Source organism: Centroberyx gerrardi, chromosome 20 (assembly GCF_048128805.1).
Source record: "Centroberyx gerrardi isolate f3 chromosome 20, fCenGer3.hap1.cur.20231027, whole genome shotgun sequence".
NCBI classification, from domain to species: Eukaryota; Metazoa; Chordata; class Actinopteri; order Beryciformes; family Berycidae; genus Centroberyx; species Centroberyx gerrardi.
Genome location: NC_136016.1, coordinates 4,192,547 through 4,217,007, shown reverse-complemented (window position 1 = coordinate 4,217,007; position 24,461 = coordinate 4,192,547). Strand labels below are relative to the sequence as shown.

At 43.9% G+C, this 24,461-nt stretch overlaps 1 protein-coding gene across 4 annotated transcripts; it reads right to left on the bottom strand.

Annotated features, from left to right (window-relative positions):
- Nucleotides 1–325: 325 nt before the first annotated feature.
- On the bottom strand, nt 326–24,261 carry llgl2 (LLGL scribble cell polarity complex component 2). 4 transcript variants are annotated; one of them, XM_078290617.1, is made up of 27 exons: nt 23,992–24,261; nt 13,962–14,086; nt 13,277–13,374; nt 12,245–12,326; nt 11,895–12,010; nt 11,569–11,727; nt 10,555–10,717; nt 10,195–10,327; nt 10,041–10,095; nt 9,579–9,733; nt 8,767–8,978; nt 7,844–7,911; nt 7,562–7,715; nt 7,262–7,366; nt 6,848–6,943; nt 5,964–6,160; nt 5,104–5,251; nt 4,168–4,315; nt 3,700–3,816; nt 3,330–3,496; nt 2,684–2,948; nt 2,374–2,524; nt 2,248–2,276; nt 1,963–2,010; nt 1,515–1,557; nt 1,032–1,093; nt 326–868 (listed from the first exon to the last, which is right to left on the bottom strand). In XM_078290617.1, exons 2-27 carry the CDS (start codon nt 14,034–14,036, stop codon nt 864–866), a joined length of 3,051 nt encoding a protein of 1,016 aa, XP_078146743.1. In that variant the 5' UTR covers nt 14,037–14,086; nt 23,992–24,261; the 3' UTR covers nt 326–863. The 4 variants fall into 4 exon arrangements, with proteins under 4 accessions (XP_078146743.1, XP_071780784.2, XP_078146742.1 ...); XM_071924683.2 differs by lacking the exon at nt 326–868 and having other exon boundaries at nt 891–1,093; XM_078290616.1 differs by lacking the exon at nt 326–868 and having other exon boundaries at nt 891–1,093; nt 13,962–14,082.
- Between the last annotated feature and the right edge of the window lie 200 nt (nt 24,262–24,461).

Below are 24,461 nucleotides of genomic sequence, written 5' to 3'. Positions count from 1 at the left end.
GCTGGTAACATCAGTGGTAACATAAAACTTCTGCGTCACTCATACAATATTTTTTTGCTCTGGATCATTATTCTTGAAAATGTTTTTTCCCTTGAATAGTTTGTCCGTCTGTGTAGATTTGAGGTTTTGTCAGGATCAATTAAAAAATAAAAAAAAGTAGGCACAAATCACATAGCGATCAAGTTACAAAACATCATTCATCAACATAGAAAAAGCAAAAACAAATTCCCTCCCTATATTCCCTGCGCCTCTGTCCATGTGGGGGGAGAGGGGGGGGGTGAAGGCCAGCGAGATTGTGCAGCAGAGAGAGGTGGCGATCGGACGAATCGCTTCCGCAGGCAAGGCTGAAGTGAAAAGGCTGGTGGTGGAAAAAAAGGCCTTCAGGATGGAAGCGGGCGCGGGCGCTGTTCGAGTCAAAAGAGCTTGATTAAGTGACGTCTGGCAGACCTGAGACGCTGGTTGAGACGTGAATGGCAGTTAATAAGATTCTGTGTGATGAGTGCACAGGTCACGTGTTAGGAATGTGTCGTTAAGTAGCTTCGGATTAAATGGTTTGTGACCGTGCTGCGATGATTAGCCTGGGTGGTGGTGGTACAGTGGCTGGTCTGTAGGCACAGGCGGAGGTCGTCCCCGCTCCCTCTGTCTGGACCAAATGGCAAGTCTCCAAATGGTCTCTTTAGTCCCCCCGGGGTGAACTGCTGACGAGAGCCCTTTGGTAGTTCGCCGGGAGGGGGGGGTGGGGGCAAGGGGAGCCGGGGCGGGCCCAGGAAGTCAGTCTCTGAGGCGAGGGGTCGGGGGTCAGTAGTGGTAGTAGTGTTGGCGTCGGAGTGCCGCGGTACCCTTCAGGCACGTGGATGTCTAGCTCAGTCTGAGGAGGGAGGGACAAAGACAAAAACACTGTAAATAGGCATTATGATATTCAATTACTCATTACTTACCTAGACTATAAAATATTGGCCATTCCAAAACTGTAATGAAATCGTAAGCCCTTTAATAGCAGAAGAAACCACTAGTTCCCAAATTAGTCTCACCTCCATTGCTCAGCACCTTCCCTCCATCTAGAGCACTCTTCACATTATTCTCTAGGAATGATCTGTGGCAGACAGATGACACCTTCCATCAACATGGCTACTGGCTACAGCCATGGCTACAGCAAGCCAACTTGACTAACTAAACACCACGTTCAGCGACCAATATGGATTTTTGAATGGTTTTGGATTGAAGCTGTCGGTAGCAGAAATTTTGACTATTTTCATGCCAAATATTACACGTTTCTCCAAGAATTTTATTCTTGGTAGGGTGGAAAAGCCTCTGAAGCAGCATTTAGACCATCATGGGACACTAAAATTCATCCCAGGATGATGAGGATAATAATAACAACAACATTTCTGCACATGTATGTGGAATCTACATCATACGGTCATGTCCATCATACTGGAAGTGGACATCACTGACACATGACTGCTTTTAGAAGTTGAACCTATTCTGACTGGATATCAGTGGCCGATACTTACGTCTGGTCTCCTTCTAATGACTTCTGGATCTCCTGAAGTACCTCTGCGAGGAAAACAAAACATGATTGTAATCGGCTGGCTTTCTTAAACCAAGCCTATACACTTCATGGATATATTGCACCAATTCAATCACAAAACAGCTGAAACAGTGAGTTAAAATGCAGGTTGTACAAATCATGCGAAGGGATGCTGGTTTGGTAAACACTGCTTTGTGACAAACACAGTACAGGTTTTCAGCTTGCACAATGCTGATGTGGGTGTGTCTGTTACAACAATGGGCGCAGAAAAGCTGACATACCGGTAAGGAGAGGCAGCACACGTTGCAGTAAGGGGAACTCAAGCAAGACTTTCAGGGTTTGAACAACTGCCTCCCTCACGTATGATCTGTCAACTATAATATTTCATACGATCTCTCCTCTGTCTATCTCTCTCTCTCTTGAGTACTCACTCTCATCATTCAGCAAAGCATGCTCCATAACACGTCTAGCAGCGTTTTCTGGAACACACAGGCAGCAGGCAATGAACACAGTCGGTCAGTACAGTCAAGCACAAACAAGGTGTGTGTTTGCATGTATAAACAAACAACAAATTCGCACAAGCACACAGCTGAACAATATCAACCGGAGCGCTACATTTGAAAATGTAGTATTCCGTTAGGCGATGGCACATGCATGTTTGAGTACTTTTTTTGCTTTTAGTACGTCTTGTTAGGGCCTCCACAAACAGATTTTACCTGCATCTTCATTATCTCTTCTGGCATTTCTGGAAGGACAGGAAAGACAACAAGCTCATTAGTAGTGAAAGAAATGATGAGTTTCTAGAGGAATATGAGAAACAACGCATAACAAAGTGCGTATACCTGTGATCAGCTGAAGCTCCGTCAGGCTGTGCTCTGTGTTGGTGGGAGGTGACTGAATGAGGAGGAACTTCCACTAGAGACCGAGGCTCCACCAGGTAGCGGGTGGACAGAGAGAAACGCTCAAACTCCGATGGAGAGATCAGGTAGAAGCCTGAGGGTAGAGGACAGGACAGAGGGGAATTGTGAGAACGGTGGACCGGTGTAGTGAAAATGAAGACCGTCCTGCGGCCAGAAGACTCAGATACTGAATCACTATCAACTCCAAGGGTGCTGTTGTGTTTGTATTAAGTGTGTCTAGGCCTCTCCTCACCCTGCCCGTGCTTGGTGAAGACGCAGGAGGCGATGCCGCTGACGTCCTCTCGGCGGATGCAGGGATACTGCACCTGCATCTTCACCCCCGGCAGCGACACCACGTGGAGGTCGCCCTGATTGGTCAGAACCACCAGGCCGCTCTCGCCGTAGTCCTCCGACCGGCTGCTGCCGAACCAGGCCACGCCCACCCGCCGCACCCGGGAGCCGTCGATGGCCGTCAGCTTCAGCTTCATCTTGGCGCTCACCTTCGGCAGGGTGAAAACCTGGACACGCACAAAGGAATATGGTCCATTTAAGAACTATGAATGCATTAAGTGTGTTTTTTTAAACCGCAGTGCAGTGCAGAATCAGTACTTGTCTATTCACAGTATTTACATGCAATCACAGACTATATGGCAGTTGTTTGGGTACAACCAAACCTAAATCAGTTCAGGTTAAGTGCTTCCCATAGACAACCAGTGTAGTACTGATCAATTCTACAATAGATTTGTAAAAAAAAAATAAAAAGATCATATTGAAGGTTGATGAATAAAGGGCCAATACTGACCCATATATCAGCAAACTGATGTATCAGTAGTCTCGATGCCTGTATGTGTGTGTGTGTCTATGGTGTGTGAGAAGGTTCTGGAGTGTGTGATCCTGACCTTGAACTGTTCCTCAGATATGACCAGCAGGTGGTGGGAGCCCTGCATGTCGGGCGAGCGGGCCAGGTCGTGGGCCACCTCCAGGGGTTCGGGGAGAGGAGCGCCGTGGCCGTCCAGCACCACAATACCGACCACCGGGGCTCTGTGCATCAGCTGGATTTCCTTGGCTGAATGGATGGAGGGAAAGGTGGCAGGGAGAGGAAATGAGAAGAAAAGGACGGGAAGCGAAGGGAAAAGGTGTGAAACCAAGATGCAGGATATGGAGCCAATGTGTTCCTTTTCACAACTAGTCCATTGTTCGAGTGGGAGAACACACACTTGAGCAAACACAAATTGCATATAAAATTGTGTATGTGTGTGTGTTTCTCACCAGGGTGTGCGGTGACGGGGTCGTCTGTTCTGTGCTCCACGGGAGGAAGGCGGAGCATGTAGGCATATACAGAGCCGCCATTGGTCCCTGCCCATAGTGAGGGCGTGTTATGGGAACCTACAACAAAAATAGAGTAAGCATGTCTGGGAAGACTTTGAGGTATTAAAAGTGTAGCTTTCTAGGGAAGCAAAGAAAATCATCTCCTTAAATTGACTGCAATTGTGCAGTAAGATTATGAGTGTCGTTTCAATTGGCTGTTCATTTGCTTTGGTGTTTGTATTTCTGCTTGCCCAGTATGTATTACGTTTTGTCTGTTTTTCTATGCACATTCCTTGTTCCTTGCTTCCATATCCCAAAGTCTAACATTTACCACAACAAGAAAACTTACAACAAAAGGACCCTATATCATTGTTTAAGGGGCTACATTTACTTTCACCTACTAAATAAGTATATGAGGATGTAACTCACTGTCTGAAAGGAAGGTGTCAGCGAAGTAAAGCGTCCGTACGAGGCCGGTGAAGGAGTCGTCTGAGGAACGAGCCTCGATTTTCCTCTGGACAGGAGCCAGCTCCATCTCTGCTAGCTCAGCCTCCAGACGGGCGTTCGCCTCCTGGAGCTAAATCGGAGAGGCAGAGAATGATAGAGATTTGAGAGGAATAAAGATTTAAGGAGATGACGTAAAAAAGAAACAGAACAGAGTAACAACTTGGAAGCAAGGAGAGGGGAAGAGGTTCTCACCATTGTCAGTAATGTTAAGAAGCCCACTTTCAGTCATCACTTCTATTGAGTCTCAATGAAACATATTACATAATAAAAGTGTTGTCACGTCATGTATCTTTCAGTTCGATGTCAAACACCTGCACAGCCATAAAAAAGCGACTCAGTTCAGGGTCCCAAAATACTAAAAGACAAAATGATTGCCAACTTTAGCACCCAGTACCACTTCTTGAGTGCAAATTCGAAAATACTTAAGAATTGCTGTGCACCTTTCAAGAATACGAGTACACCATATTCTCCCAAAACAGCCTGGAAAAATATATGCTTATGTCACAACATGCAAACAGCTTTTGGTAGCTTTAGTTAGCATGTTAGTGGTTTAAGAGAAGCGGATTTTAAATGCGTTTCTCAAAAAAACAAAATATGCAACTTAGGACAAGACAAAGATGTTGTATTTATTGTCAAGGTATGTCATAAAATGTGAATTTTAACATTGCCGTTAATGAGGAGTCTCCTTGTATGGGAATGGCCTGCATCCTCGCCTCCATTTCTATCTATTGCATATTGGCATCTTATCAAACCCAAGTCTTGACAGTGAATTATAATGTGCAAACAGTGCTGGACAGGATGGTTCGCTGCGGTTATTACAGAGATCTACTATAGAGGTTTTGAAGTGTCATGTGCTACCTTGGCAGCGTTGTTGACGTGGTGTTTCCTGAGCGAGACTCGGCTGCGTCGAATCCTCCTGAAGGACTGTCGGAGGGATTTCTTAATACTCTTTACCCTGGACAGAGGGCCCTCCATGGCCAGCTGGTCACTGGGGTTTAGGGTGCACCTACAGACCGGGGGAAACAGTGAGTAATACATACAGCCATGACTGCACAGATGCACATATACCCGCGTTCGTGGTCCATTTCCTATTGAAATTGTTCTCCATCATGCAGAGAAATCAAATAATTTAACCATTCAACTGGAAGGCCTGGGTTCAAGCCCTGCAAGTGTCCACCCTGCTGAAGTGTCCTTGAGCAAGACACTGAATCCCTACCAGCTGTTCTGTAAGTTGAGCCTGACCTCTGACCTCTCTGTGGAGAGAATTTCCCCTTTGTGAATCAATAGTGTATTGCACTTCTCATGGCGATCATGCGCCTGAAAACTCCAGTACTTTTGTGCCGCTGTAGTTGTTTTGGCCATGATTTTGATATTTTGGCCACATGCACTGTAGCATCCTTTTCCACGTAAAGTATAAACCAGCTTTGACACTGCATTTTTTAGGGAACACAAATGTAACTTGTAGCAGCAGTAGCCTAGAGATTAGAGAAGCAGGCTTGTGACAAAAAGGTTGAATCCCTGGCCTGGCTAGGAAAATCTGTATGAGCTGCTGGCCGAGCAGAAGACTGTGGTTGTACTGGTCCACCTCCCAGGTGTGAATGTGGAAGTGTATAAATTTGAAGCAGTGCGTTGCTGGAAAAGACCATACATGCTCAGTAAATTTTCTCTGGATAAATATAGCTTAAATAAAAGATATCTCTGAAACTCATTATCCTTACTTGACGAAGACGTTGTTTTTCTGTTGGTAGTCGTACAGTCCAAAGCCGTGGCTGGTGCCAAAGGCCACCAGTTTCCACTCAGAGTGCAGCATGAGGGCGGTGACCACGGCAGGAGGCTGGCACTGGACCAGGGCGAAGGGCTGGAAGCCTGGAGGAAACAGCACTGGCTCTTCTCGCACATCCAGGCGAGTGTGGCCCTAACCAGGAAGAAAACATCAACAGTTAATGACTGTGATGCAGTCTTTATTGATCATATGACTATATCTCAGTGGCAGTGTGATAATTCTATGTGAGCAAGGATGGCTTTGGTCTGTCAATCTCAGTGTTGGTAACACATTACAGTAATATTACTTTTCCTAGTAACGAGTAGTGTAACAAATAACTATTTCAGTTTCAGTGATAATATTACTGTTACCAAGCCAAAAAAATAGGTTGTTGCTTGCATTATCCCCCCCCTCTGAATATCATATTGCATTTGAATTATCCAAAAACTAGATCCCATCATCACCCCATTTTCATTATGATTATCATCCTTTTACACCGAGCCAGTATAGAAGAGAAATGTCAGGAAACCCTAACCCTTCCCAGTAGTTTTGAGTTTTAATCAGGCAAATGAATGATAAGAACAACAACGCTGTTTTGGTTCCCATGATCACTCACACAGAAGCACAGGAGAGAAAACTGACTTATCCTGATTTCTGAAGTTAAGAGAAGATGCAATCACCAATTTTGGGGGTGTTATGGGAAAGTAATATGACAAGTAGTGCAAGGAATTACTGCTCACAGGGCATAATAAGTGAAGTATTAATATTGTTTTTCAAATACGTAACAAGTAATGAGTAATGTATTGCTTTTTTTGAGTAACCAACACCACTGGTCATTACCTTCCAGCGGAATCCCTCCTGGCCCTGCAGCAAGTCGACCACTTTCGCCTCCACTGTCTGCTCTGCTGCCTCATCATTCAGCTCCAGCACTAGGATCTGGAGAGATGGACACATAAGACCGCATGGCAAGTAGTGAAGAAGCAGAACAACATCCGATTCCTCTGGGAAAACCCTACAGAGATCCAACACATTCTAACTATAGCTTAGAATTCTAAAACACAGTGCTGTCATCCTAAACAAATGCTCACCATCGACATCAAATCGACAACATTGTGATTTACAATTCCTTAAAAGTCCAGAGGCCCAACCATAGTTCAATGATAGTAACCGTTTGTATGCCCAACACAAATGACAGGCACTGGGGCTTTCCACTGTGTTAAGTTTCAGTTATAAAATGTTTAATGGTCATCTCACCTGTCCAGCAGTGCCTGCCACAATCAGATAGCCACTGTATTTACAGAGGTGGATCTTCTGAATGCCCAACCTTGGGTCATCACTGTAGGGATCAAAACAGCCAACCTGGAGGAGAGATGGGAGAAAATAAGGATACTTGCGTCATTATGTTATGTTGATCATAACTAAGGCCAGCAGTTTTTAAAGTTCAGTTGTGTGCGGTGTTGCCTCGAGGAAGCTACTCTTTCTCAATGCCCTTTTCTGTGTTATTGGACAAACATGCACTTTTCGGAAGGTTCTCTGTGTATTGCAAACACACACCTTTCTGAATGGTGGCCACTCTCCTTCAGTGCCCTGGTTCATGTTGTCGTTGGGGTCGGTGTCTGTGTGGAATACGCCAGCTGTGCTTAGCTTATACATGGGATATAGACACACTCCCGATGCGTCCCAGAAACGCACCGTCCCGTCTTCGTGCCTACGGACACAAATACACACAATATTGTTTAAATGGTTGACAGACACTTAAGAAAACATGCTCCAATGGGTGCTTTACTCATGGTACAAAGTCCTGTGAGGAAGGTGTAAAGATTGAGCTGAACTGACCCAGTGAGTAGCAGGTCTCTCTGCGGAGGGTCCGGGGCCATGTTCTGGCCTCCTGTTATTGGCCATGGCTGCAGGGAGAGAGAGGACGACAGGAAGGGAAATGAAAGTCTGACCATAATACCACCTTAATGCCATTTGATCAACAAGAAGTGAAAGAATGTGTCTATGTTTAGGATATAGCATACCATATATGATGAATAGCTTAAGAGTTTGTGGGTATTCTTTCAGTCGTGCACAGGTTTTTGGATGTGTTTAAATGTCTGTGCAGATGCCTAAGAATATGACTACATATCAGCTTCAAGTGGACAGATCAACAGTGTTTCCCATATATTGATTATGCTTAGGGGGCCCACAAAGGTTTGTTATTTATTTCGGGTGCTGTGATGCGTTAACTGGGGTTAAAACAAATTGTTTCTGGTTGATGTAGTTTTCAAAAACAAAGTCAAGCACTGGATGCATGTGAATTCTAACACATGGTACTCGTCAAACAGTACTGAATAGAGAGGCAAAGTCTGAAACATTTGATATTTTGAGGAGATAACCATTTGTAATAAGCTGAATGCTGTATTTGCTTCACAAAGAAAGTGATAATGAGATGGGAGTATAATAGTCAGACAATGCCGCAATACTAAGTAAGCCAATGCTAGCATCATTAGCTTATAAGGATAGTTTAGCTTTATTTGGGGCTAGTGAGCGAACAAAGATATAATTAATTCACCAAATATAATGATAGCCTACTTAGACATATACAAACCCAACTGAAAACTGATTAAAACAACTGTTAAAGAAGTGATCTGCAGTCAAGTCTATTATTATTTGAGAAGAGAACATTTCGCAAGTTTTTAATAAACAGTTTCATAGACATCTGCCCCCCTCCCTGCCACAGTAACCTGCCAACTTGTGGGAAACTCTGGTCAGCCTACCTTTTTGGAGTAGTGTGTGCTCTGCAGCTGTCCGGTGGCGATGACCCTCTCCCATAGTTTGAGGGGGATGGCGGAGACGTGGTGGGAGCAGGTGATGGCTGAGCTGTGCAGGGGAACCAGGTAAGGTGTCTGGATGACTGGCCAGCCGTCCGTCTGCAGGTCTATCACTACCAGCTCCTCCTCGACCAGGACCACCAGCGCACTGGGATCACCTGAAAATGGATGGGACAGAGATATCAGCAACCAATCACACTCGTGATGCAACATATGTACGTGATATGTGAATGTTGTGAAAATGGATTAATCAAGGCCAAAAAAAAAAGTTACAGATGTATGTTGTTTATCTAACAAGAGTTTTAAAAAAATACGCAGCAAACACAATTTGATAATTTGTGCCTCTAAATTAAAGCCCGATTACATTTTGGCTCTAGAGGAGCTCACTGGACCTATTAAGAACGGCTTCCCCACCATATGCGGCTCCTGCAGATCTTTGTTAACCTGGTGCCACAGAAGCAAGATTGAACTAGAGAGAATTGATATGTTGGTTAAGTCCATGTCACTGGAGCATGCTGCTGCCAGAAGTTTTTGTTGTAACAACAGACGGGGATGAAAAGAGCAGCGCACAGAAAGTGAAGGGGAGAAGCATTCCGCCCAAAACTGGCAGGATCAAAGCAATATCTGGATTGTGTTTTAGGGTGGATTTTGACTTTAGGCCCTACATGGTCTAAATAAAATCTATTTCAGAAGTGTAGTTAACATTGTGCATTTCGCCATGTGTGGGTTGGTTGTTTGGTTTGGTGTGCGGTACGTACCTGTGTGCTGTGGTCCGTCTCTGATGGTGAAGAAGTCAATGATCCTGGAGGTGAAATCCAGAGCCACGTGCGTTTTACTGTGGATCACACTGATACAGTGTCTGTCCCCATAGCTGGCCCTGGGCATACCACCGCTGAACAGCAGGAACGGAGGCCTGTACACACACACACACAAATGTAACTTCAAGTTCAGCTCTATTTGCTGAGAGATTAATGTATAACAGTAGGACATGAAAGAGGCCTGTGAAATCAAGTTAAACATTAGAACGGTGGGGTTTGTGGCATAGCAGGTAAACTCACTTTCACTGAGGAAAGACAAGTAGAAAATGTCAATGTCACGAATTAATCTAACTGATATACATGTACGTGAGAGTGAGAGAGAGTGAGAGAGAGAGAGATAGAGAGACAGACAGAGAGAGAGAAAGAAAAGGAGGGGTTGATGGGTGAGTAAATAGAACTTACCCTTCTGCTGTAGGTAGCTGAACAATTTTAGAAATGGCCTTGCAAGGGAAATGTCCTGCAAAGAACAAAGGCAATACATGATCAGCCTCAAGTAAAACATTTTTCATGCCCGACAGTAAAATACAATGTGCAGCGGACGGCTTTTCATCCTCACCGTAAGGAATATCTGACTTCTCCTCCTCATCCTTTGTGTCCTCCCCACCCACTGTCCATCGACAGTAGCTGCCATCACTGTGCGAACTGAGAATATGGCCGCCGTCCTCCGTCCACCACACACTTTCCAGTTGCTATGGAAACGTCGGGATACAGGGAAAATATACAAAGCATACATCAAGATTAAAACATGCCGGCTCCTGCACCGTTCATAACCTCAGTTAACACAGGACTGGCTGGTGTTTTTTCATACCCAACCACCGGGTCACAAGCCTTATATTTGAGTTACAAAACACTTGTGCTGATAAGTCTTGCATAAGCTGCATATCAGGTTTGTTGATAATGCTGCTGAGAGGCGCACCTGTGTAGCAGGGATGTGCTGGACGGCACGCTGCGCCTCTAGATCCCAGATGACCATGAGGCCTCGTCCGTAGCCAATAACAACCTGGTTTGGGTTGACTGGGTTCTCCTGTAAGGCCTCCACATGTTCCAGGTTCCTGCGGCCTATATAGTCATCTGGTACACTGGAGGAGAGAGAGAGAGAGGGGGAGAAAAAGGATAAACAAAGGAAACAGAGAAGAATGAGAGAGTAAGAGAGAACAGAAAGAATGGAGACAGTAGCATCAACATCCTTATTGATCCATAGAGGCCGAGAGTGAGTATGCACAGAGGTGATGTTGTGTTGATGACACAGTGATGCATTGTGTGTGAGAAAGCCGTTTAGTCGGAGAACAATCAATACAAATTTCCGGTTGTTTAGTACACTCATATTCCTGAACCATCCATTTAAAATCCAGCGAACCTCCAGGCTGTTTATTTGCACAGGGACAAGAACAAACCCCACAGAATATGATAAGCAAAAAGCAACACTGCTGAGTGTAACTGTAAGCTTGCATTGTTTATTCAAACCCATGCTTTTATGTCTGAGTGCATCGGGCTGTAGCTGCCTTTTCTCACTTGTCTCATTCACACATTTCTGCATGTGTTCAAGGTTGGGGACACAGTACACGACTGAACAAACTGTAAAAAGACTGAATATCTTGCGAAAACACGAGCTCTCACGCCACTACACCACTGAACCAAAACAAACATGGAGGTTCCTGTATTTTTTCTTTCTCTTGTGCTCAACTCTTATTGGCTATTGCCTGTCTGTTCAGATCTGATTCGTTGACCATGTCACACTACAGGAGGAAGCCAAGACTTGTCAACATCTGACTCATTAAAAAAAACAAAACGTACTTCAACCCTCACATACTTCAAGTTAATCTGTGCATCTGCCGCAACCAGCTCGGTTCGGTCTTGAAAATCAGTTGTGATGCCAAATTGCCAAAATAAACGTTGCGGTGTGGTGTGTTGGTGTCTTCGAGACGCCCACCTGTTGGCAACTTGGTCGAGGCTGATGTTCCTCTCCTCCAGCTCTCTGAAGCCGGGGACCTCAACTACGAAGACGTGGCCTCCTTCTGTCCCCAGCAGCAGCAGCTCTCCTGAGGAGTGGGCCAGCACTGCTGTTACTCTGGTCACACTGGGGGGGGCGCTGATGAGGAGAAGAGGGGGGAGATGAGGTCATTCAGCCACTCACAGCGGAGACGATAAGTAGCTATTGTTTGTATAAGGCATTGTTAACCTTTTGCTGTGATGACTTTAAGAAACTGGGTCAGGTACACAGTGTCTGGGGAAAAAGTGTGTGTGTGTGTGTTTTACCCAGGAGGTCCGGTGAGTGTGAAGCGCCCGATCTCCAATAGTTCAGAAAGTCCCTTGTGGGCTCTCAGAGTCCACATGTGCAGACTGTTGTCGTCCAGCAGAGTCACCAGTTCAACCTAAGCATCAGATAGACACAATGATGTCAATGGGTGAAAAATGGCCTCAAAATGAATTAGCGGATTAATGGAAAATCACACACAAAAACATTTACCGGAAGATACCACTGAATACATTTCCAGGCAAAGTACTCAGCAGCAACTGATTTTTCTGCTCTATGAATAAATGCAACTAAGGCTGATTTTAAAAAGCAGAAATGTTATTGTGTGCGTTGTGCGTGTATATTGTCTTACCTGGTGTGGGAGGAAGTGCACCTGTGTGACCGCAGCATTCTCATCATGTAGACCCATGAACTCCACACCTGGAGCTCCATACCTGAGCAATGGTCAAGGACTGACTGGATATATGATAGAATCAGTCGTATTAGACAAACACACACCGTGATAAAGACGCAGACAAACAACGTGGACTGACGCACACTCTACAAGCGCACACGCTCATACTCTGCTTTCTCTCCCATAGAGAGAGTATAGAGTACTGAACGAAATGTGTTAACCTAGAACTTTCAATAGTTAACAAGTGATAGGTGTAGCAGCAGGGTGATGTAGTGAGCAGGGAGTTTGTCCTTCAACTGCAGGACTCGCGTTCAATCCCCCATTCTGCTGAAGTGTCCTTGAGCAAGACACTGAACCCCTACCAGCTCCAGGAATGCTGTTCTGTAGCCTGTGGAGGGAGGGTAGGGGGGGCAAGAGAAAAGACAACTTCCCTATAAAGCATCACGTTATCTAAGGCTGCATAGAAAAAGAACACGATTCGGTCTGTTCTTTGTGACTTAGCCTGGAGCATCTTGTGCTTTTGCTCATAATATATTCATTCATAGATTTCATTTATTTGTGCCCTGCGATATTTTATCCGGGAACAATCTCCCCCATTGTATGAATGGATTAGTCTAACGAGAGAAGGCACCGAGGTTATCAAAACCAGTGTGTGTTTTCTGTGTGAATGGGAGGAGTGTACTGACTGGCTCCGCCGCACTGTCAATGAGCATAATTGTGTGAAAGGCTACGGAGACACAGACAGACTACAGTGTCTGAGAGTGCCAGGCGGCATTGAGCAACAGCGTGGGAAAATGAAATACCTTAACCAGGTACCCATGTGAGCTACAGACGAGGATTTAGCGGAGTCAGAGCTGCTCATTAGCGCTGCTCTCTCAAGTTCAAACATGACACTCGGATTCCCTCCCTTAAAACCATTTCAAACTCATGTAGTGCTCATACACACACACGCACACACACAAACAAACAGGTAGGTACAGTGAAGGATACAGTTTGATGGCTCCAGAGCGGGTGCCTATGGCCAGGAGCTGCAGGGAGGGACTGTAGCCCAGAGCGCTGGGCTGGTGGGGGAATCCATGCTCCACTGTCTGAATAGCGGAGAGTGGACAGACAGGGAGGTGGGTGAGATCGAGCCATGAGAGCAGAGACAATGACAGGATAGGACAGAGACATGAGATAGGAGCAAAACAGGAGGCAGATAACATAAAGTGGACAAGAAATGGGTGGGGGGATATAGATAAGAAAGAAATATGAATCCCGCTGTCTCAAGTCCACTTTCGGTCACCTCTGACTCCGTCTGTTATCACGCATTTTGAGTTTCAATGAAATGTATAACATAATTCAAGAGTTGTCATTGACATATTTCTGTTTCACTTGTCAGACAACTGCACAACTGTAAAATAAGCGACTTTATTCAGGGTCACAAAATACAAACGGGCCAGTTGTTTAGTTGTTTAAGACAAGTGGATTTTAAATGGTCAAGTATTTCTTTCTATAATATAATGAGAGTGGAGTGGACCAGATAAAGATATTCTAATTATTGTCAGAATACAGGAAAAGCTTCAGTGGTAACATGGCTTCTACCTTCCCCCTCTTTCAAGTCCCCTTTCCGACCTTTCCTGTCAATTGCCATGATTTGACCTGAACTGAGCCTATAATCTTCTGTCTCTCTTACCTTGTTGAACTGGAAGAGTTCCTGTTTGAGTCGGTCTCTCTGGGACTCCTGGCCATGTCGCCTGAACCTCTTCATCCTCTCTCACCACCAGCCTGGAGCCTGCAGGCCCACAAACGACACACTGCCTGGAGGAAAGGGAGAGGACATGAGGGACAGGATCGGGAGAGAAGAACAGGGAGAGAGAGAGAGAGTTAAAGTGGTAATCCTCCAGTTCCTAATGTTTTAAATTTTGTCTCCATCGTTGTTGCCAAGTGGTGATTGCTGTGGTGAACCTCCCAGAGATGACTTGTCAATTGAACAGTGTGGCCAGTACTGTGATATCTTTTTCCTTGGACTTTCTATTGATGAAGTTTGAGTTTCTGTAGGTACTGCCCATGTCTTTGTTCAGCCATGGTGGCTATCACTGCTCATGCCAACTATCCACTTCTATTTGCCAGGAAAGAGCTACCAGATACCGGGTGTTTAGAACAGCAAATGTAAAAGCTTTCATGAACTGGCTATAGGTTGAATCAGTAGAAAACGCAGGTAGTTATTCATATAAAAATTAGCTAAAGGAGGAACCAAAACAAATATTTAAAAAAACTGAACAGTCTGATTATGGAGGCAAGAACAGTCATTCTCTCTTTATTAGTTTTAGATTACAACTTCTGGGAAAAAGGAATGAGACAGAAATAAGAGGGATGACGGAGCATGACAGACCCTGCGACTAAAAAAAAACACTAACTGGTGTTCCTGGAACAGCAACAAAATCAGCAGCAAAGTAAAAATCAAACCAAACCAAAGTCTGTGGAAAGTAGGAACAATGCCTAGAATCCATGGAAACCCAGCTCAGGTAGCTTACTCTGTGCGTGTGTGTGTGTGTTCACTGACAAGACTGATGATGAGAGAAAGGAATTCTACAGGCGGAGTCTGGCCCTTCATCGCTTGTCATGTGTGAACACACACACACTCACACACACACGCACAGTCCCTTCCATGGCTGAGTGGGCGGGGTTCCCCCTTCAGACAAGAGATCAGGGTCAGAGGTCAGTCAGGGCACAACTGAGAGACCATTGTTTTGCCACCGCGCACACACAAACACACACAGTCAGGGTCAACACTGCAAGGAGCGCACACGCCAGCTGATGAAAACACCTGTCACACAACAAGGTGGTTTCCATAGAGGCCACTTCAGAAAGAAAGAAGAAAAGAAAGGAAAGGGGGAAAGGGGGGAGAGAGAGGAAGGAAAAAAATGTCTTCCTTGCATTCTTTCGTTTATCTAGTACGCCTAAGAACTCAACAAATGGAAATAAATCGTGACCCTAAGCATTCAAGGAGCGTTTGAAAAGACGACATTTATCACCCTCCCCCTACGAACAGCTACCAAACAGCTAGAGGCTCTCCACCGTACAGAGAAACAGGCCCACTAAGCTCCATCACGTGAAGGAAAGGTTCAACCACAGAGCGGCATAAAGGCCTCTAAGCCTCATTGTCTCTGCTCTCTGTCTGCTCTCTCAGCCCCATGTCCTCAAAGTTAGCTGGCTCCCTCACCGAGTGACACTAAAGAATGTAAAAAAAAATAAATAAATAAAAAGCAGCGATGAGGGGAAAGTCTGACACGGGAGAACAGGGAAAAAAAATCATAACTACAGGCAGACATATGATCCATAATGTCACAAGTCCATGACAAAGGCCTGAGCTATGAGTCACTATTTTCCGTCTAAAGCAGCTCATTTGTCTCAGTCCAAACCGAGACATAGTTCTGTTATTACCCTCGTATCAACAGTGCTGCCTTTACTCACGGCTGGGCTGGTTCGCACATTTCCCCCGAGTTCAACTTCCTCAAAGAAAAGGACGACAGTAGAGTAGTAGTCAGGCTGTTAGTTATTGGTTTGCAACCTGTAGGCTGTCTGGACTGGTGGGAGTTGGAACTGTTCTACCAGACAGTTGTAATTGGGTCAATGACATGACGCGCATTTTTTGTCCAAACCCATTATTTTCCAAAAACAAAAAAAATTAAAAAAATTAAAAAAATGTAATGACAAACCACTCATTCTATTGAAACACAATTCATCTTTGGAGTTTTGGTGTTTCCAAGCGCAAAAATGTGAGATGGTGCAAACATCTGATATTCACCTACATGAAGAGAATGAAACAGGTAGGGATGGGACTATATCTCATGACACGATTCGATAATTGATATGGGGTTCACGATTCAATACAACCACGATATGATGCAATGAATAAAAGTTCAATGACACCAAAGTCTGACTGTGCAGAATTATGTTAATTTCTAAGACAAATCTTTCTAGCGATGGTATTGGCTTGCTAGAATGTAAACAATTTAAAAATGTCATTACAAAGTGTAAATAATATAATGTGGATGGAGTGCTTATGAAATTGTAATATCACGATTCATCTTTGTGCCCCACGATACGCATTGTCACATTTTTGTATTATTTTTGTACAATATTGAATTTTGATATATTGTCACATCCCTATGAAACTGCGATAAAAATGTAAGCGTATCAATATTATTAGTTTTACACATTTTAGACTCTGCAATAATTCATGCTTTAGGTTGTCAGTAGTGGTAAATAAGACATTGCTTGACGGTTTTTCTTTTTTGCATGTCTGGCATCATGACAATACCAGTTTTAACTTTGAGTCGGCAAAAATAATCAGTCATAATGTAGAATGATGCGACTTCAAATGCTGCACCAACAGAGCAGCCGACATCAATTCTCACTGTGAAGGCAAACACAACTGGAGGTAAATGAACAAGTAAGATGCTTGTTGTTGCAGCAGGTTAAGAGCTTGTAGTCCTTGTAGACACTGTGCGTGTGTGTGTGTGTCCCACGAGAGCCAGCAGAGCAGAAAGAGGGAGCTCAAAGCCATAAGCCCTGCTAACAATGGCAGGGTGGGAGGTCCGCTTCACAAACAGAGGATGGCTTCTGTGGCTTCTTACGGCTACGAGAGGAATCTGCTGATGGAAAGTGAGAATGGCAAGACAACAAACACGTACGCACGCATGTAAACACTCAAGCCAACAGCCAGCATGGAAACCTTGGTTTCATCCAATAAAACAACCGTCACCGCCGTCATCCCCTATAGCAGTGCTACATGTCAAGTGTGAGTTTCTCTCTCCGGTCTTCAGACATCCTAAGCCTACAGTCGGTTCACTCCAAGGAGATTAATTGCAGGCTTTCAAATAACTTGACAGACATTGGAGCACAGCTTAACCAGTCATTAAATGCACTGAAGTGTTATTCCCAGACCAGCTACTTATCAGGGGCCTGGCTGCGAGTGAACATCACAATTAGCCGGACTGGAGCAATGTTTAATGCTGTCAGTTGTGACAGCTGGATCAACCTCCGCTGTTTGCTTCCTCTCTCCACAAACTCAGGGTTGGTAGGCAAGTTACAGCTGTGGGCCATGGGTGAGCCAGAGCTGAGCTCACCAGACATCAGGGCGACAATTACAGATTTTTTCAGAAAGTTAGACCACTCAAACGTCAGAGTACACTATGGATTTTGTATATCTCTGAGACACATGCATTTCACCGGTCAGAGCACATGAGCAGCCAAGAGCAACACCCCTGGAGCAGGTAGCAGTTCAGTGTTTTGCTCAGAGGTATGTTGACAGGGATGGACACACTGCTGCAGGGACCAAATCTTAAGACCTTGCTTTTAGGAGATGGGCGTTCTAACCACCAGGTCAACAATGTGATATGTCAAGCCACACAAACATACTGGAAAGCCAGTCGCTATGGAAGAAGCAAATGAGGGGTTTCATTGTAGAAAAATGTTGCCATCTGAAATTTAAACACACGCAATTCTGTCCTCAAAAAAAGAGCCTTTTGTAAGCCAAGATTATAAGACAGTGGCGGTCAGTGGCATAGGCAATATAGGTAGTCGCCTAAGGTGGTAGGCTGCCTTCTGTGAGGACAGGAGCACTCTGTCAACTCGGGGGCTGGGGAGGGGTATCATGAGCAATCACAAACAAGGAGTTTCACAGGTGAGAGAAGAATATCCTCTTGCTGCATTGTGAAGAGGTCAAACGCTTCAGGTGTACAAAAAGAAAAGAGAAGTGTTCTAAAGACAGGAGGTATGTCATGTCATCATGGGCATTTCTATAAAAAGGTGATGGTTACGATTTTGAAGTGTAAATAAATTGTTCATTGATTGCTTGCTAGCCAACCTATAGGTAGCTTGATGTATGGTTGGATGCGCTTAGCTAGCACCCAGTTCAAAAACATAGTACCAGTAGTTTTTAGGTTAATTCATTAAATAGAAATGGTTCCACGTTGAAAGGCATTGCTACCTTACTTCTCTATATCAGATAACGAGGCATCATTTTTGCAAACACACATGAACTTTTGGTTTAACTAGGGCCTCATTGATTTCTGTCAATTGTACTGTAATGTTGAATGTAATAATTCTTTGACGTTTTCCAATCCACTGTTTTTCATATTTGCAATGAGGTTACATTGTTTACTACCATTGATGCTATTCACGTCTACATTTACTGGAAAGATAGAAGGTTCTCAGGCTAATGATTAAATGATAGCTAGTGGTGGGTCAAGGGATTATAAGAATGTAGTGTAATTTGTATTGGTATCACTTGAGGACAGATTTTTTTAAGTTCTACAAGCAATAGTCAATGGTTGGGTGGTGGTGACGGAGGGGGAGGGGGCTCTTCATGATCTCGCCTAGGGCACCAAATAAGCCAGGGCTGTTATAAGAGGACTGCTAACTATACTAATAATAACCTATATTGTACTTTACTTTAATGCCAAAAATCATTTTCTAATAACTGGTTTGAATTATTGAAATTTGATAGCTTATTTTGGAAAACAAAACCTCAGAGAACTATGACTGAGTCACTCATGGATATTGTCACTCAGCATTTTTGAGGTTAGCCATATTGTAGGGGAAAAACAGCAAAATTGTCAACGATTAACATTTCCACAGTGAGACAGATTTGGCGGCGAATAATGTGGATAGTATGTCTCAGTACACACACAAGCTCCATTCGCGTTTCCAAGCCTGTGGACACTGTTATTCATGTTACAAGGAAGTCCCAAGAGAAATGCCTCTCAGCTTTAAGTCAATGAGAAAAACAATGGCAGTCAGAAGTGAGTGACACAGAAACAGAGCAGATGAGGCCTATTTCAGTCAAACTAACTGAACAATCCTGTCCTAGTTTTACTCTGAGCAAGATATGGATTTTCCCAGGAATTTCAGTTGGCCAGAGAAGTGCAATGAACTTGAGTTTAGAAACAGGTTGCACTAAATGACACTGGACGCTCCCTTTGTCGGTACTTTGGTTGCACTGTTTGATCTGCCAACAGTGAGTTCGTCCCTGAGCAAAGTAAGGCAATATATTCACATTTGATATCAAATGCCACAGTTGTATTCACAACACTCACTTGAAATTGGTTCTCTCAGCTAGCAAGATACCATGTGCTGTCTTTTTTTACCACAGTTCACTGATGTCATCAAATTCCCAGCGTATCAACCAAGCCATCTAAGTTGAGGGGGAGTCAATGGAGGGAAAAAAATCTGCATAAACATGCCTGGACACGGCAACAACAATCTCAAGAGGAAGAAACTAGACCAGCAGTGCTGCAAAGAGGATTGCATCTCTCAACAACATAGCTAACATACTCCTTTAGAGTCAGAATGAGTGGCCAGGAAATGCCTGGCATCCAAAATATTCTACTTGGTCTTATGCAATCGGCAGCTATGTCAGCACTTGCTGCAAGAGATGAAAAAAAGGCGCAATACTAATCAGCCCCTCCCATAATAATGTCATGACAAACTCAACTTAAGTTCATGTTCATGGTGTCAAAAAGTGAAGCTATGAAATAACCATATTCACACGGATGGAGAAGAACCTCTTTGATGACTACAATTAGATACTGCAGACAGAGAAAATTGGCTTGCAAACATGGTCTGTCATGGTGTGATCACAAAATCAGTGACTTCAGTTGTGACTACACCTCTCTCTCTCTCTCTCTCTCCACCTAGTATTCCACTATTCTTCCATCCATCCATGCAGGTGTCTGATCATCATACTACAAAGTTTCCTTCCACACTCTAGAAACAGGTTGTTGACAAGGCAACAAGGAAAAGGGGATGGGTACAGTCTGACACCTCGCTGTGATCCTCAACTGGACATCACTGGGCTATTCTTGGTGGTGGTGATGATGACTCCTCTCACACTCAGCATCAAATGATATGGTGTGATTGGTGTCACATCAGTACAGTGAGGAGAGGGAGGGGGTGTCTCAGCAGGATGAAGTGGAAAGCTCCGGTTGTCTTTAAAACAAAGCTGACACTTGGATAAGACCAAGTAGTGGGAGGGTGGGGGGGTGTGAAATAGAAATTGCTTTCCCGTGTTTTCAGACAAAAGAATGCAGCTAATAAGAAAGCCCAGAAGGAGGAGTCTTTATCGTGACCACTACAACCAACATTACAGAGATGCTTCCTACCGCAGCTCTTCTTCTGCACTGTCCTGTACACAACAGAAATGAGATCTTGTCAGTTTTGGGTGTGGCTGGCAGGATGTCATGTCCCCCACCAACTCACCCCCTCTTTCCTGTAATCAGAACCAAACAGAGCCAGAGGGAGGGGGGTCCAGGAGCACAAAGTTTACACTGGCCAGAGTCAGCTCCTCACTGACAGTGGGTAAATTAGGCTATTTTGGCTTTAGCCTACGTGCACTTCATTGACATCATGATCATATTGACAAAATGTGATACTGGTATCTCACAAGTTATGGACTTGATTATTATTAGAAATTGTGACAAGCTACGGCTGCACAATTATTCGTAGTATTCGTCATCATATCAAATTTGAGTCAATATTACTGACCCAGAAATAGGCAACTTGTGCTGCAGCAAGTGTAGATCATTGTATATCATGATTTTTGTTTCCATGATTAAAAAACATGTAATTTGGCGATATTGAATTGTTTGTTATATTTCCATTATATTTTTCAATTCCCAGTGCGATATATCAAGCTCTTCCATTATGCATGACCAGTCACAACCTTTGAATGTGCAACGTGCACACACGTGTCAACAGTTAAGATGGAGAAGCAGGCAGAGAAACCTTACACAGACCATCTTTGGAAAAACAGAGCAACAAGCAAAGTGAAAAAGAATGGATCGGCCTCAACGCTGGAGAGGAAAATCCTTCTCCCGAGTCTGAACGTGAAAACATTGTTTTAGTTCCAAAAAGTGGATTATCTATCATTTGGAGATACTATGATTTTAAACCAGATGACCACAAACAAGTGCAGATTCTGTGCAAAGTTTACTGTGCCCTTACTGCGCTTTTTTAATTTTATTACACTCTTATTTTATTTATTTTATTTCATTTAAGTAAAATATTAAATATTAAGTAAAATACAGTGGCTCATTACAGGCTGTGCATGTATATTGCATTTCTTGCTTCATTTTATTATTTAAATATTGTAAATAAGGAGCTCAATAAGCGTGACAGTAAGAGTGACAGACTTTCTAGCTGCTACTACTTTGAGAAACACTACACAAAAAGCGAATAGGTTCAAAAATATAAATGTTATGATGCATAAGTTCAATAAAATAATTGTGTTTCCTTAAACCGAGAAATAATAATGATTAAACATCGTGATCACAATATTTAGCAAAATAATTGGGATTATAATTTTTGCCATAATCATCATGCAGCCCTATGACAATGGTGCTTTAAGCCTTCTTCTAGCATGGATCTGAAGTTTGCAAAAATAATGCATCATTTAGCTGTGTATACAGGCTTATCCACTCTAGTTAAATGAAACGTCATTGATCCCCCTAGCAAGATTAGATGAATTAGGCATTGTCCTGCATTCTGATGCATCGTTTGCAGAGCCTAAGAAGAGTTACACTTTGGGGAAAGAGTCTGTTTTACTGCATTTCTACTTCCTATCCAGCCTCATTAGTAAACCACAGACAAAGCTTCTTCTCCTGCTTGATAATGTGTTCCACATTGGCAGAGTTACAGCAGGACTCAAGTTAACAGTTAACAGCGCTAAACAGCATGACAGTCTGAGCCGGAGCGTTCTGTTTGAGAAGTTTACAAGTGAGGCGTGCCTCTTGGACATCTTGTCACCCGTGCGAGGTTGGATAAATTTACTTTCCTGTTCAAAGTGAAAGCCATGTGAGAAAGCCTTTGAACCTCCCGAATGCTCAGAGACATAGCAAATCTTTGGAAACAAGCTCTTACCAAAAGCAGGTTTGCTTTTTCCCCCACATTGTTTCTACAACTAAAATAACTGCGCAATGGAATGCTTTTTTTCAAGGCTATTCTTCTTAGATATATTGTAAACTCAGCAGGTAAAGGCTTCTTTCTGGCTTGCCCTACATTTGGGAGGGGCATTTATTTTGCCTCCATAGTAGTTTCAGGTGGACTTTACCATGCAGGTGGAATGGCACTAGGTCTGCAGAGAACAAAGGCTTTTTGTTTGGCTAGCCTTGCACTGATGCAGGTGGGAGCTGGAAGGACACTGCCTGACTGTCCTTCAACAGTATCCTGTCCAGATTATAGGAGACATTCCTGCTACTTGTCCTAAACAGTCTGTTGGCCAACTCGTACACGTTTGGCCTCTCAAAGCCAATAATGGTAATATTGTAAGAGGCAGGGGATGAGGTCATATTTGCAGGGGTTGATACAATAGCATGCATTACACATAAGGTGACAAACAACTGGCTCACTTCACTGTTCAAAAATACAGTAACAGGTAGTGTTGGTAGAGTGAAGAGAATGTGAAACAGGCCGTGTAGTAGAAGTGTCAAACTCTCCACATTATTATTGTTATATTATGAAGGTTGAGGTCAGATTGTTGTCTTCCGGTTGTGAATTTCCCTGAAACTGGACAAACCGGTGTGACAGTTCTTCACCACACACACACACACCATACCCACGCCCCCTCCCCAAACACACAATTACTCACGATGAAACCAGACCGTTGACTCAAAAGGCTTACCAACACAGGAGCAGAGGAGACACACCTTGCTGAAGTTACGTTTCTGTAATTATGCAATAGCAAGCATAAGTACTTACTGACATGGTTACAGGTCTGAATTCACTGGAAAAGACACGGTTTCGTTACACCATTAGTTAAGACTCCAAATCAGTTGATTTGCTGCTTTTCTGTTCTGAAGCCAAGTCTAAATGAATGGATTTAAATAGTTTCCACGCTGCCGAACAAGCAGGCTAGCAAGCGAGCTAATGCTAAGCTAGTTAAGGTTAGCTGGCTTTGATTGGGTGGCTTGCTTACTGTTGATTTACTAGTAAACGTCAAGCTAGCCAGCGGTTAGCTAGAGCCGATACGTTACATTCTCTCCTATAAGGCGAGAAGTCATGCCCAAACCCCTTCAAAAATCTGTCAGTTTGATGTTGACTTGTTTATCGGCAAACACACACACCTCGTAGAACGTGACTTACGACCTTTCACAAGGCATTATAATATTATGGTACATTCGGCAATGCAAGTGATCCACCAAGCAGCATTTTACTTCAATACAATATCAACTGTATGAATTGGTTCACACTGCTCGCAACCGCCCTCCAGTGTGTATTTCGGTGGCAAAACAGTGTGGAATAACAGGCGAACCAATTATTTAAGTTGGAATTCTATTGAAATAATTGCTGCTTGGTGGATTATATGTATGCCGAATTCAAGAGTGAATCCTAACTATTTACACCAGGTCTTAAGTCGTGTTCTAAGAAGTGTGCACATTTGTCGATATGCTAGCCAAAATTAAATTGCCAGATTTTGAATACCATGTCGGTGCTAAAGGTTAGCCACTTAGCCAGCGACTAGGAATCCTAACGTTAAGTAAAATGTCTGGCTAATCAACCAACTTCAGCTTGAGTTGCAGCCGTTCAGGTGTTAAACACACACGACATAGGTGGCTCTGCTGAACAGGCTAGTTTAACTAACTAACTGGCTGGCTCACAGACAAACACCTGTGGGCGACAGCTCTCGGTAACTTGAAGTGTGGGCCCTCCTCCCAACTCACCTGACTCCAAACGGCCGTTGCTTAGCCGATGTCCAACGTTTACGGCCGCTGGTTAGTTTTAAACCTCCGGTCAGTATCCGGCGTTTTAGTTGGCTAGGAATGCTCTGCTTGTCCAAACTGAAAGAAAACGAGACCGAACAGAAACCACAGATTCTCGGGGTGTCGACAGCCACGTATTTACCGATAAAATATCTCGTCTGAGGACCGCTTTAAAAACTAAAAGTAAGTCTGCCGCTCTCTCGCTTCCCACCGCTGCGGCAGCGTCGGTGTTTCCTGCTAGGCTAAACTTGACTGTTTTAGAAACTCCTCCCTTATGCTGCCTTCAGGTGCACCTCATAAACTCCTACTTCCAACTCTGGAGTGGTAAAAACAAAAACGACTTGTCGGTGTATTCAAGCGATTCTGGTCCAAAATAACAGTAGCAAAAGTGTTTCTTTAGTGGAAAACCAAACCACAGAGCCAGTTTGTGC